At 44.8% G+C, this 14,939-nt stretch overlaps 1 protein-coding gene across 6 annotated transcripts in view; it reads left to right on the top strand.

The window, feature by feature from the left end:
• Positions 1-14,624, top strand: part of GALNT15 (polypeptide N-acetylgalactosaminyltransferase 15) — a 53,021-nt gene extending 38,397 nt beyond the window's left edge. For 4 of the 6 annotated variants that reach the window (XM_027586915.2, XM_027586914.2, XM_027586917.2 and 1 more), the window contains 3 exons: positions 356-460; positions 5,065-5,208; positions 7,516-9,535. In XM_027586915.2, the coding sequence (XP_027442716.2) occupies positions 356-460; positions 5,065-5,208; positions 7,516-7,659 (393 nt within the window). In that variant the 3' untranslated portion in view covers positions 7,660-9,535. Of the gene's footprint in view, positions 1-355; positions 461-5,064; positions 5,209-7,515; positions 9,536-14,509 lie in introns of those variants that run through there. The other 2 variants (XR_003518565.2, XR_003518564.2) reach the window with 2 other exon arrangements.
• Positions 14,625-14,939: the final 315 nt, after the last annotated feature.

Here is a 14,939-nt window from a genome sequence, read left to right as displayed (position 1 = left end):
GTGGGGTGGGGAGGGGGTAGGCAGCTTCCCAGACAGAAACTGGATGTTCAGGAGTTTGACCATGACCCTGGCCACACAGTCCCAAGCTCCATGGGGACTCAGAGGCTCTCACGCCTACCCTGAGGGAGGTGACTGGGTTGCCGTGAAACCTGTTTCAGGGCCTGTCATCATGATAGGTGTGTCCTGCTTCCTGTCCCTTGGGATTAGAGGCTTCAGCTTGACCTTGCTCATTTCTGTGGTCTGAACCTGACCCCTTGAGCTACACTGCAGGGAGAGGGGAGAGGAATGGCGCCTGACACAGGGTGTCTTTACAGTGGACGGCGGGGTTCACTTTTGTACGGGTGTCCACTTTCAGCTCCACAACACCGGACTTGGCTTCTGTGTAGACTGCCAGGCGGAAGGGGACATCCTGGGCTGCGCCATGATGCTAGCTCTTTGCAGCGACAGCCGGCAGCAACAGGTGGGTAGTCGGAGTTCTCAGCGTCACAGACCTGTGAGTGGTCTTTCCTGGGATGCTCCTCACTTCCCTTTGGGGCACCACCTTTCAGGGGTCCCATGTCCCCCACTCCGCTGACCCGGCCAGCTCTGCCCACCCCGCCTCCAGGCACACGCACAAACACGGGCCATCATCAGAGAATACAAGCATCCGAGCCTGAGGGAAATGGATGCTTTAATCGAACGGATGAGGAAACTGAAGCTGAGAGAGTCACTAGGCCAGGGGTTGCAAGCTCAGATATGCCCAGGATCAGGCAGGGAAAGGAGGTGAGCACGGTGAGCTGGGTGGAGGCTGCTGGGCCTGAGGAGCATGTGCCCATCTGAAAGCACAGTGGCACCTGTTCCCCAGCCTCAACAAATGTCTTCTCTTCTGTATGAAAGTGGGCCCAATATTATGACACCACCCCCTGATTTTTTTAAAGATTTATTTACTTAGTTATTTATTTGACAGAGAGAGAGAGAGAGAGAGCACAAGCAGGGGGAGCCAAGGGAGAGGGAGAAGCAGACTCCCCGCTGAGCAGAGAGCCCGATGCAGGGCTCCATCCCAGGACCCCGGGATCATGACCTGAGCCGAAGGCAGACACTTAACTGACTGAGCCACCCAGGTGTCCCACCCCCAAATTTTAAAAGACATTTGAAACCCAGGGTTTATGGAAAATCTCCTCATTTAAATTAAACATCTATAATCAGAGGTCAAAGAGAACCACCGTGTGCACGCACATTTCCACCAGGGCACTGCCTGAAACATCTGGACCAGCCAGAGATCCTCAGCCAGTTAGGACGAGAGACAGGGAAAGTGGGTCACCCAAGTGGGCAGTGTAGACACGGAAGCACTGAGGAGGCCAGGGGAGCCCAGAAAGTGTTCCCTACTTGCAGTGGTCCCTCAAACCCATGACTGTGGTTACAGTCTGGTCTCAGTCCCCTGATTCTGAGGTCTCCCAAGCAGATGTGTTGTGGCTTTCAGGAACTTCATGTGGCTCTGTGGGAGCGAGAGTGCACAAAGGGGGGGATCTTTAGGGCACCACGGGAGTCTGGTGTGTGTGTGTGTCTGTCTGTGTCTGTCTGGATGGGTGTCTCTGCATGCGTGTGTGTGTGTGTGCACGCTTGTGTCTGTGTGTCAGTGTGAAGCAGAGAAGGAGGGCTGGGTTTGGAGTAGACGGGCCTCACGGCCTCAGGTGACCATGCTCCACTTGCCAGAGGAGAGCTTACACACAGATGGAGTCACTGGCTCCTAGCTTCAGAGCATTGGCCTCATTCAGAACATTTCCCATGCACAGAGCAATTTGGTCTGTGAAATGCCTACCACAGGGAGGAAGCCTTTTCCTCCATGGTCAGAAGGAAAGCAGAGAGCACAAATGCCCCTTGGGAGCAGAGGGGCATAGCACAGAAGCTCTCCTGGGATGCCAGGGCTGGTGGGGCCTCTCCCCCGAATACAGTGCTCTGATGACTTGCTTGGGGAGGGACCAAGAGGCAGCAAGGAAGACAAACTGCACGGCTTTCCCCTGAGGCCCCACTCTGCAGAACGGTTGGACCTGATAGGACCTGACAAGGATGGGTCTGCCCTGGTGACAGGAAAAGCTTATGGCCCTAGGGCAGCAAAGAGAGATGCTGAACATGCCCAGCAGTCACCCTGCCCACAGGGACAGGCCCCTCCCAGAGCCGGAGTTCCTATTCTTGGATATAGATGGCTCACCACAGGGCAGACAATGTGAAATCAACACTGAGAAATCCAGGTAGCGCCTGGTTAAAATCTAGGTCTAATAAGGATGGGTCAGTCCAGTGGCTCGTCCATTCCCTGCTTGTGGTTCTTAACCTTTTTAGGTTATATCTGGTGGTGGCCCCGTGGGGACAGGATCAACCTTGACCCCAAATCTGGTTCAGATCTGGAGACTGATGACTCCACACATGTAACAAGAGAGAATGGAAAGCATGATTCACACAATGAGACTTTCTGGGGGCGAGCAGGGCAGGCTTCCAGGCAGGCCAGCAACTGGCTTTGGCTCTTATGTGGTCGGGGGATGGGCCAGGTGAGTATTCCCAAACTCCGGCTGCTCTTACCTGGTTTGAACTTCCTGCCAGCACCAAAGAGGAAAGCACTTGGCTTCTTACGAGCTTGCCCCAAAGTGCAGCAAGGGGATAAGGTGAAGCAGGTGGAGCTTGAAAGCTCAGAGGTCAGACATCAGACATGGAGTCAGACTCTTTATTACAAGTCACATGGTTCCTTTAAGAAGGTGATGAATTCTAAGGACAATTTCCCAGAAAAAAACACACATAAGCACATCTGGACAAAATTTTAACAATTTCCAGGGTTCATGGATCCCTTGAAGCCCCCTGTGGTCCATGGGGCTCTAAAACCCCTGGTTCATAATTCCCAGAAGCTAAAGGAAAGAGTCAAAGAGTAGAACCACGTCTCCTCCTGCAGCACCCCAGGGGTTGGTAAACTTCATGCCCTCTATTGTCTGAGGAGAGAAGAAGGTAACTGAGTCAGGGAAAGGCTCTAGATGCTGCAGGGTCATTCCAGTACCCATGTAGACCCTTGATTATCAGGAAGGTCTCTTTGTGTCTTAAGGTATAGATTTTCTTCAAAATTTCCATCATGCAATAAGTTCCCAAGGCGGTGGGAAGCCTCAGCGATGCTGGCTGAGGGTTGGTGGGTCCACTCTTTTCACAACTTGGATGAACCTGGAAAGCCTAGCCTGCCCCCAAATCTCTTTCAGCCTGTGACAGGGGCCTTTGCGTTAAGGCCTCTATTAAAAATAAATAACAAAGTGCAAGTTGCTGGAGATATTGATCAAATGAGTCAAGTAAGGCCCCAAGAGCCTGAGAGCAAACTCCAGAACATGTCTTGGAGGGTCTGGAGTCCAGCCCTGCAGGGAGGACCTGTGAGGCCAGGCTTGGCCGTGCGGGCTCTGGGATCCCCGAGGAAGGTCTACACCTGGAGGGCACATGGTTCCCCATGTGCTCAGGATCCATGTGGCCTCTTTCAGTTTTGGCCTTTCCCAGTGTTCCAGAACACACCAAAAGGCATTCACACCTGGCACAGGGGAGGAGGACATAGATACAAAGTGCTAAGTGAGGAAGCCATGTAACGTGGTAGAAACAGCTCACCACTTTCTAGCTATATGACATCAGAAGCCTTCTTAACCCCTCCGAGTCTTGGTTTCTTCCTCTGCAGCTGGGAATCATGCAGTTTCCTGCATGCCAACGGAATGTTAGCTTTTGTGGGTTTTCTGATTCTTGGCGGGGAGGAGGGGACTAGCAAGGACTTGTATATGTAGCAAAATCATGAACGAGATAAGCTGAAAGTACTTCTCCTAAAAGCACCTAGATATGCCATATAAAAATTAAGAAGAAACACGTAACTAACTGAGTTTGTAACAGAGGGAAATCTCCAGGGGCCAAAAATCAAGAAGCAACTTAAAATAGAGCCATAGGGCATTGGCCAAGCTATCCTGCCGGAAATGAGGGAACCTGGGGAATCCAGAGGCATTAGCTACGTGCAGGAGTGGTTAATGAGAGCCTATAGCCTGTAACAGGTGAGAAGTTGGAAGTGAGACATCATATAAAGCCAACTTTGACCTTCAAAGAGTAACCTATCTGCCAAAAGTTTGACTAGAAAAATCCACCCGTGGCACAGGAAGATGACAAGGAAACTTGTCTGCCTCCACAGGGTCTTTGTATAGGAGAAAGTTACTTCAAAAAAAGTTTTTTAACCATAAGCCTGCATCTCATATGGGTTTAGGTTTCAAATTTATATGTGGTGTGGGAATCCTCAAGGAGGACTGGCTACCTAATTTGTGGGGCCCAGTGCAAAATGAAAATGTGGGGTCCATCATTCATTTATTAAGAACTTCCAAGATAGTAACAATAGAGCATTAAACCAAGTATATTAAACCAAAAACATTAAGCCGGTCTAGGCATGAGGCCCCACGTGAATGCACAGATCACATGTCCATGAAGCCAACTTTGTCTCCCAACCACAAAATTAATATAAAAATTCGTTCAGGCTGTACCTGGCAAGAACAGAAAATGGTTTTGTCGGAAAGTGCTCTCCAGCCGGGCCACACAGACTTCCTAAAGTTAAAGCCCCTCTGCAAAGATGCACACATCCAATACTACAAAACATGGGAGGAAAAAATGACCATGAGCGAGAGTCAACAGTTGCAACAGACAGCAGGAGAATTAGTTACAGGCCAGGTCAGATCTCTCCAGAAAGAGATCACCTTGGGCCTCAAGAGTGTTCCTCATCTGCTCCTCTTCCAGTGCACTCACACAACACACAGCATTCTTTATGGCCTCACCTATGATGCAGTAAATAGAATAATAGAGACACATGCCAGAACGTATAAATATGAATGCAACAGCGGGTGGCATGTGGAGATTTCAGAGGCTAGGTCTAGTCTAGCATTGTATATGTAGATTTGACTATGAGATATGGTATTGCTGACCCTCATAGAATCTAAAGATTGGCCCTAGACCTCAGCCCTATTGTGAGCTCTCCTTCCTTCATCTCCAGCTTCGGAGAAGATCTCCTTCTAGCTATGCTAACAACCATTCCCCCTGTCCCAGCACCTGAAGCACACTAGCAGGAAGGAGATCCACTTTGGCAGCCCACAGCACCTGTGCTTTGATGTCAGGCAAGAGCAGGTGATTCTTCAGAAGTGCATAGAAGAAGGCCCTGCCATCCATCAACAGCACTGGGACTTCCAAGAGGTAAGTAATCTGTTCAGGAAGCATTCAGCAGTGCCTCCAGCTGGGACAGTGTCCCAGGGTCTTCCAAGAGCTCAAGTATTACCATACAGGCCAGTGCCCCTGCTGTTGAACTTGGTGACCTGGCATCAAAGCCTCAGGAGGAAGTAAAGCCAACCTTGCAGCAAAGTTGGACCGCCAGCATCTTGAAGTGTACTGATTTGCCACATCTCTGTAAAGCTCTGATGGTGATCATGGCAGAGAGAGGAGACAGTCCCTTTTTGAAGTTTATTAGCTCAGGTCACCAGTAAGACCATGGAGCATGTTACAGAAGCAGCCAACTACCTCAGTGATGTGGTTTTAGGAGCAGTAGAAAGGCTCTTCCTTCTCTACTTCGTGACAAGTGAACCTAAGACTTGGGGCTCACACATGCTCAAAGACATCTTGGAAACCAAGTTAAGGACCTTTATGAATGATCATAAAGGATCACTCTAACCAAGTCCTATGGTTACAAGATAATTTTAAAATAATAAGGGAAAGATTAGTAAGATTCACCCAGTATAATTCAAGCATTAAAAACTAAGACTTTAAAATTTAAGTGTTATCGTTCAGCCATAAAAAGCAATGAAGTACTGTTCATAGTAGCACTATTTACAATAGCCAAGAGGTAGAAGCAAACCAAGCATTCAAAGATGGATGAATGGATAAACAAAATGTGGTGTGTGTATGTATGTATGTGTGTGTATATATATATATATATATACATATATATATGTATATAATGGAATACTATTCAGCCTTAAAAGGAAAGGAAATTCTGTCACGTGCTACAGCATGGATGAACCTGGAGGACATCACACTAAGTGAAATAAATGTGTCACAAAAGAACAAATACTGTACAATTCCAACTATATAAGGTATCAAAAGTAGACAAATTCATAGAAACAGAAAGGAAAATAGTGGTTACCAGGGGCTGGGCAGGAGGGGAGAGTTGTTTAATAAGTACAGAGTTTCAGTTTTGAAAGATGAAAAAGTTTTGAATATCTGTTTCACAACAATGTGAACATACTTAACACTACTAAACTTTACCCTTAAAAATGGTTAAGATGGTAACTTTTATGTTATCTGTTTTTACCACAATGAAAAGAAAAAAAAAGAAATTAGCTACTATTTATGCTACAACATGGATGACCCTTGAAGATATCATGCAAAGTGAAAGAAGCCAGTCACAGAAAGCCATATCTTATATGACTTCATTTATAGGAAATGTCCAGAATAGACAAATCCATTAATCAGAAAGCAAATTAGTGATTTCCAGGAGCTAGAAAGAGGGAGGCACAGGAAGTGATTGTTAATGGATAGTGGGTTTCTTTTTACCATGAGGTTTGCATACACCCTGTGAATATATTAAAAGACAAAAGTTGTATACTTTTAAAGAGTGAATATTATGGTATGAATTTTATCTCAAAAAATAAACAAATGGACATTATCAGCCTTGTTGGTGAAAATGTTTAGCTTTTCAAAAATAAATCAATTTTTTGTTGAAAAAGGGATGGCTAGATTCAATATTAAATCTGGTGGATTTTGAGCAGGAAACAGCTATCATCCTGTAAACATGACTGACTTGGGCCCTCTGTGTATCCTTGAGCTTTTATTCTCTACAGCAACCTGGTGGCAGAAGTCCTAAATTGCAGGATTCACAGGGAGCAGAGATCAAACTAAATCTTTTTGAAAGCAAAAATGTACAAATACAGTGGTAACAGTGAATGTCACCAGTATGGTATAAAGACTGAACATGCTCTATACACTGGCATGCTACTAACCAGAACTCTCTAAGAAATAGCACAGTTAGGGCGCCTGGGTGGCTCAGTTGGTTAAGCAACTGCCTTCGGCTCAGGTCATGATCCTGGAGTCCCGGGATCGAGTCCCACATCGGGCTCCCTGCTCGGCAGGGAGTCTGCTTCTCCCTCTGACCCTCTTCCCTCTCGTGCTCTCTGTCTCTCATTCTCTCTCTCTTAAATAAATAAATAAATAAAATCTTAAAAAAAAAAAGAAATAGCACAATTATACAATCTCAATAAAGATAATTTAATTAATGACCTCAAGTTTCCAAACAATATTTATATTTAGGGCTACCTAAGTTATATTTTATATTAACCAACATACTACAATTCCTTACCAGGCCAGCACACCACCTCTATAATTCTCATAATGATTAGCACAAAGCTTAGAAATATCCTTCTTTGCTTACTGATTGCAGGGAACTGACTGGTTTTCATTTCTTTTTCTTTCTTTCTTTTTTTTTCCTTTTCCTTTTTTTTCTCTTTTCAGAATGGAATGATTGTCCACGTTCTTTCTGGGAAATGCATGGAAGCTGTGGTGCAGGAAAACAGTAAAGATTTGTACTTGCGCCAGTGTGATGGAAAAGCCAGCCAGCTGTGGCGATTTGACAACATCAGCAGTGTGGATAAATGATGAATGCCAGTGTCAGAGGGAAGAGAGAAGTTTAGTCATCGCAAGTCAGCCCCAAGAGAACTAAAAGAGCATGTATATTTCATGAAGCAGATCCTTTTGTGTTTGTATTCCTGGTGATAGTAGAGAAGAAAGCTCTGTGAATGAATATAGAAAGTCTTTCCTTCTTGTACCTTTTTGCATTGACTTCTGGATGTTTTAGAAAAAGAAAAAAAAAGGGAAACATTGTCTCATTGTCTTCATCACTGATAGATGGTCATTACGTAGTACAGAAGATTGTTTTGTTTTGTTTTTTTCCACCGAGCACTTGATAATTGCTTTTATCGCTGATAAAGGAAAGAGGTATGGCCAGTCTTGGGCAACACCTCCAAGGATACATAAATCCAATCAATAAATTTTTTGCAAATGGCCCTACCGTGGATCATCTGTGTAGCCAACCATGAAAATTAAAGTGTGAAGAGGTTGTGAAGGCCTGAAATCTCCAAAACTTTGGATTAAGCTCATTAGGACAAATTCCATGTTCATTGGCTGAGCCATAGCTCGGAAGAAGGAAGAGAGGTCACTGAGCAAAGAGTTGGGTTGAAGAGAGACGAAGAGCCTGGCTCAACCTGGCAGCTGGCAAGAGCCAGCAGACCTGGAATAGGATGTTTTCATGTAAATGAGAATTTCCTCCATACTTTCTACCTCCATTCACCCTGCCCTAGCCCTTCTCTACCTTGGATAACCCCAACCAGAATCTCATGCAATGTATTTCTCTTTAGTCGTTGCTATTGGAAGGGTCAGCTCAGACTGAGCATTCCCAATAACAAAGTGTATACAGTTGAGAAACTCTGCTGATGCCTTGTTATAAGGTTTGCATTGACTGGATCAGAAAGAGCAACCTCCACAAAGAGGTAAGCCTCCCAGAAGGGAAATGCCTGCATTTGAGCCAAAATTCATATGAAAGGAACCAGAGTTGGGTCTTAATGTCCCATTAGGACTGACGTGGCCGTCTCTGAGCCTGGGACCCCCAAACGTGCCCGCAGGTTGAATGTTCACAACTGGGGGAGGAACATGCTTCCACTAGAGCTGAGCCAGTGCTAGCAAGAGCTAAACGGCTCTCCTTGCTGTGCTGGCCTACCTAGTTCAGTCATAAGGAAGTGTTGAGTGGGGTTGGTTCTGCTGTTAAGAAGACACCATTTATGCCTATTTCTCCTCCAAGTGGAGTTCACTCTCCATATGGTCAGCTTAGAAACCTCCCTTCAAAGATACTGATCTCCTCTGGGCTATCTCAGAATTCAGGGTGTTTCAAATAAGAAAAACTAGGTAGGAAGTGAGGGCTTCTAAACAATGCCTATCATAATTATGTTTTTTTTTTCCCACCAGCTTAAGTCAATGGCCCACTGCATTTCTCCTTCCTCAGAATACACTCCAGACTTGTGCTGTCTATGGTAGCCATTAGCCGCATGTGGCTATTTGAATGTAAATTCATTAAAATTAAAAAAAAAAATTAAAACTCAGTTCTTCAGTTGTACTGTTCACATTTCTAGTGCTTAATAGCTGCCCATGCCTAGTGGCTACTGTATTGGAGAGCACAGATATAGAACATTCTATCATTGCAAATAGTTCTATTGGGCAGAGCTGATCTGGATAGATTCATCATCCCATTGAGAGAAGAGATTTTAGCCACTGTCTTCTTCCTTCTGACATGTCTATATTTAAAACAGATTCCCCTAACATCCTGAGGCTGAGATGGAGCTAAAAATTCTCAGATGGCAACCTTGTAAATGGTATTAATAGTTGCAAACTAAAATTAAACAAGACTTCTATTTTTTTAAATGAACTTAATTATTGGCATTGTGAGTATTTGAAGTTGCTGGAATAAATTAATATAATTAAATAAAAGGCTGAATTCAATTGTGTAAGTTGTGTTTGACAGTAATTGACAAAAGGACCCAGATGGCTTATTGCTTAATTGGTTGAACAAAGCAAGAATGTGGGGTTCCTTGCTTCCTTAACCATCCCCATGATTTATTACTTTATTATAGAAATGGCTGTCAACTCAGTCCCTAGCTGGTACTTATTGATCCTTAATTTAAACAAAACAGATGTCTCCATTTAGTTCTAAAAGAAATTCAACCTTCTCCTCATAGTGTAACCAAGTGTGCAAATTCTGTTCTCTATGGACTTTGCTTTGATTTTATCCACAATGATCATTTTAAAAGTACAGAAACCTGGCAGTTGAAAGATTTGATTCCCAAGAGTTTGATCTTCACTTTTATGATTGGACTTTACTGTTCAGAAGTAGAGGCAAGAGATAGATGGAACATCTTGATAGTATTCAGGTTGTTGGTTCTAGTTTGTTCTTGAGGTCTTGCTAGATCCCTGTCCTCAGAGTCCATGAGACATCCCATAATATTTTGGTTTAATCCAGTGCTCCTCAAATTTCACTATACTCACAGATCATATGGGGATTGTGTTAAGATGCAGAGTCTAATTTGGTAGGTCTGGGGTGGGACCTGAGATTCTGCATTCCTAATGAGCTCCCAGGGGATGCTTGATGCTGGTCCGTGGACCACTCTTTGAGTAGCAAACATTTAAACTATTCCAGAAGTCTTCTGTTGTTACTTGGAACTGGGAGAGTGCCCACTGGACCAGTTCTTGGACTATTCTTTGCTTCTCACAGACCTCTGTTTGAATCCACATGGCTGGATCGTTTGATCCTGTATGATGTAGGAGAACACACCTTGTTCAGTGTAATTCCTTTTCCTCTCTTCCATCAACTCTTTTCCTCTTTCTCATTCTGTCTTCTAGTTCTACTCTTTTGACCAGGAGAGTTCTTTACCTTTTTTGTTGTTTTTGCTGTTTGGCCTACGGTTATGTTGTGATCTCCTCACTTTTCTTAGCTTGTCCTCAGCTTCCCTCTTTTTCTCACTTCTGATCAAAGCTGCTTTTCTAGCATCCATGGTCTTGTGACAGCTTTTCCCTCCCTCTCCCTTTCCTCCCTTGGGCCCTCTATGCCCTTCCATCACCAAGTCCAACTGACCAATTTTGATGGAATTAACACCATCTGTTTCTCCAAAGGATTTTTGGACCACTGAGCACACCAGTTAATTGCTGGATTTTTTTAGTTCTTAGCCTTAGCTTCTCTCCTAGAAGAATCCAAAGTAAGAAGGAGTAGAAATGCCATTTCACATGGACATGAGATGGTTGGCCTACTAAAGGTGCTACTGCTGGTCATGGGAATACAGCCCTTTCTTGAAGAGGCAGCTGGGGTCTGGCAGGCAGGTAGCCCTATACAGAGGACCTACAGAGAGGAAGCTGTAGGGGACCCTTGGGAGATGGGCCAGGACCCATGACCTCTGAAAATAGCCACATCTAATAGCTAGGTATAAGATTAGATGATCAGAACACAAATCCTGCCAAAGCCCAAAATTTGATTCTCTCGATCCTTAAGTCACACAATAAGAGTAAAGCACAACGAAGAAGGAGATGCCAAATTCACCCTCTGACATCCGAGTCTCTGCTAGTGAGTATTCTAGCCCCATCCATCTCCCTCTGGTCTTACAGCTTCAGGGAGCTCCTGAAGAACTTCCAACTGTATCTGCATTTCTTTGCCTGATGTTTTTTCCTAAAGCTGAAGAAGGCTACTTTATGATGTGGGGTAGGCCAGAAATTCACCCCCTCAAGGAGCAGCCCTCAGTCAATGACTGCCAAGAGTATAGATACCTCAGTTCCCTCACTGCTCCAGTAGGATCATGCTGAGGTGCAAATTCCACACCATTTTCCAGAGCCTACTGTGGAATTACATTCTAATCATCCACAGTGCTGGCTGGCTTGATAATACATCTTTAATTGGCTACATTCCCTTCCCACCCCCCCTTACTTGGTGCTTCCCAAACTCACCTTCCAGGTAAACCACTTACATTCAGATCCTTATTTCAGTGTCTCCTAATGGGAAACCCACCTTCAGATACATGGCCTGGCCCTCCAAAAGCTTCCACCTATGGGAGTTATTCTGCTTGTCAAATGCCACCCTTGATCAGTAGTCCTACCCCATGGACCAGATGCCCCACTCCCCTGAGCTGAACTTATTCCACTGAACTTCAAGACCATAATATGAACCTCTAGGCAGCTGTGTCTCAAGAAGGAAGAGACTGAGGAAGGAGCAACATGCACAGTCATTACCCCAAATATATCAATAATATTAGACATCCTTTCTCCCTGGGGAAGAATGAGTGAGGGGTTAGAGAGAGGTCATAAGTATTCCACAAACTGATATCTCTCCTTGTAGAAACCTGAAGCCTAGGGAAGCCTAGGTTCCCCCCGAATCTCTCTCTCTCTCTCTCTCTCTCTCTCTCTCTCTCTCTCACACACACACACACACACACATACACACATGCACAGAGTGTTTCCCTTTCTAGTTATTGTCCAATAACTGGTACATACAGGTGTAAGAGAATGTGCAGGTATACCATGTAAGTTGGGAGTGGAGAACATGATTGTTCTCCATGATCAAGTGAGGGGGATTCAGATATAAGGTGGATATTGAGGAAGAGACGGGCCAGACAATATGGCAAAGTCCTAAAGAGCAAGATTATCCAGGAGGTCTTTCCAGTGGGGGCAGGAGGGGTTGCCAGAGGGATTTTCAGAGATAGGTGACTAGTCCTCACTACAAAGGTGTTTCCTTATTTTCACCCAAAACTTTTGGCCACGACTTACATACTGACTTGTGTGCTGTGCTGGAGGGTGGAAATCAAGGAACAGGGCTGAGCTCCCTGTCCAGCACAGAGAGGGAAGAGAAAGCCTTTGCAGTTTGGGTAGATGCCAGTGAGACTAGGCATTCAGGGGAAGAAGGATAACATTGGTGTAGAGAAGAACTGACACTTGGTGCCACATCATGTCAATAAGGATAAATTCACTGAGGCATGATCATATGTTAAAATTATATTAAACTATGGGCTAGAGCAGGGGTCAGCAAACTTTCTATACAGGGCGAGACAGTACATATTTTTGGCTTTGTGGGTCCTATGGTCTCTGTCACAACTATACACATCTGCCACTGCAACACATAAGCAGCCATGGACAATAATAAACAAATGAGGATGGCTGTGTTCCAATCAAACTTTATTTTCAAAAACAGAGTTGGCCCACAACCCTAGTTTGCCACCCCCAGGAACAGCGTTTTTGACCCAGCTGCAGAAGGAGATAAATTACAGATTTTAAAAAACAGAAAAACATTACCAAAGAAATTGTAAGAATGCTTGAAAAATATAAAAGTAAAGTATTTCTGTATACTATAAATAACAAAAAAACAAAGAAAAACAAAACAATATATAGCATGTTCTCATGCTACATGGGGAAATAATATATAGCATGTTCCCAGTGTAAGTGGACTTCAATCCTTTTTAGGAAGAAATAGGAATAAACAAATAAATCTTTTTCTTAATCAAAATATAAAACATTGACACAGCCCATAGCCTTCTTTCCTTTGGGGATATACAGATTCCAGAGGCCTTTGTTGTCACTGGAGGTTAGGCAGAACAAGCCTCCTTAGTGAGACCACAGGCTGCAGTAAGAACAGCAACGTGGGAGGGAGGGCTGCTAAGAAGCATTTTAGCCAAGCTGGTGGGATTAAATGGTGCTAACAGATAAAATTTGTCACTGTAGTTTTCGTTATTGTGGTGAAGACACTCACAAAGGGCAACACACACACACTCCCTCCCTTGCCTGCCACAATTCTCTTGTGATTGGGATTTGAAGACAATCAGACGCCAGCTCTTATGTGGACAAAAGCAATAACCCCTGTGTATTTATATAAACTCTCATCCCTGACATCCAAGTCCACCAGGCTTCAAAACACAAACAGCAAAAAGTCAAGTGGAGCAAAGGGATTTCCAAAAGCTTGGCTTGAGACCGGGGGTGTACCAGGCCAACAAACCTCACTCCTTGTGCTCCTAAGCCAGGACAGGCCCATAAGACATGCTTAAAGGCCAGACCCAGGGGTGCCTTCTGCCTGTTATAATCGATGTTTGGGGCTGCTGGCCCATCATGCCCCTTCAAGTGTCAGCACTGGCACAGCCAAGCCTGGCTCCAGATTAAAAAAAAAAAGCCTGGGGTGACTTCTCCTCTCCACGGACTTCTTCTCCCCCTGACGGATAGGGTCAGAGCTGTCCAACCCCATCTCTACCTTGCAAACTATTGCTCTACTCTCTGCTCAGTTGATCCCACCTGTCATTGCCCAGTGAGGCTTCACCATGCACAAGGGACAGATAGCTCCATAGCTCGGGTTACCCAGATGGAAGCCACAGTGGAGGCCTGTTGACTTCTATTTTGGAGAGATCCCATTCTTTCCCCCATATTGGTTAGATGCTTAAAGTAATGGGAGGATGAAAAGCCCCTGTTCTTACTATTCATTGGGAACATCATTTTCTTCTTCAGTCAACTCTTTGAGAATATCCTTGACCACTCTCCAAAGGAGGCCTTCACACATAGCTCTAGGAGGTGGGTTGGTTTTCATGGTGGCAGAGCCACCACTGTCTCCCTAAGGTTCCAGCTCTGTGCCCAGCAATGACATCCCTTAACATGTTTGTTTGGGCAGTGGCCCTCCCAGCTGGTCAGGTAGGTCTCCAGCACCTTTCTCCAAGCCATCTGCCACTTCCTTGCATAGCTTCCCTACCCAGCTGGCCCTAACCCTGTAGGTGGAATCCTGATGGAAACCTGATACAAGTTGCCTTAAGATGATTCCTGTCCTATGTTGTTATTCAATATGGCTCATGGTGGAATTATATGCCAAACTAAGCAATAGGCATTTTTTTAAAGCAAAGAGCCATGATCCATACTTCTTTGTTTCTTCCCCTTACCATTACCACAGGGCAGGATTCTTGACTCCATGGATTATATTATGGAGAAAGAAAATCCAGGAGTTGGGATACAGAAGAATGAAATTTCAAGAGTTGGGAGAAAAATCAGGTATAAAAAACTCTGGATACCAAATGGGCAATAGACAGACCCATCATCAGAAATAATGGTAATAATAAAAAAGAAGAAGAAGAAGAAGAAGATAGCAGGAGGGGAAGAATGAAGGGGGGGAAATCGGTGGGGGAGACGATCCATGAGAGACTATGGACTCTGAGAAACAAACTGAGGGTTCTAGAGGGGAGGTGGGTAGGGGGTTGGGTTGGCCTGGTGATGGGTATTAAAGAGGGCATGTTCTGCATGGAGCCCTGGGTGTTATGCACAAACAATGAATCATGGAACACTACATCAAAAACTAATGATGTAATGTATGGGGATTAACATAA

This window comes from Zalophus californianus, chromosome 1, assembly GCF_009762305.2.
Source record: "Zalophus californianus isolate mZalCal1 chromosome 1, mZalCal1.pri.v2, whole genome shotgun sequence".
NCBI classification, from domain to species: domain Eukaryota; kingdom Metazoa; phylum Chordata; class Mammalia; order Carnivora; family Otariidae; genus Zalophus; species Zalophus californianus.
The sequence above is the reverse complement of the archived record's forward strand: the minus strand, read 5'-3'. Positions and strand labels throughout refer to the sequence as shown.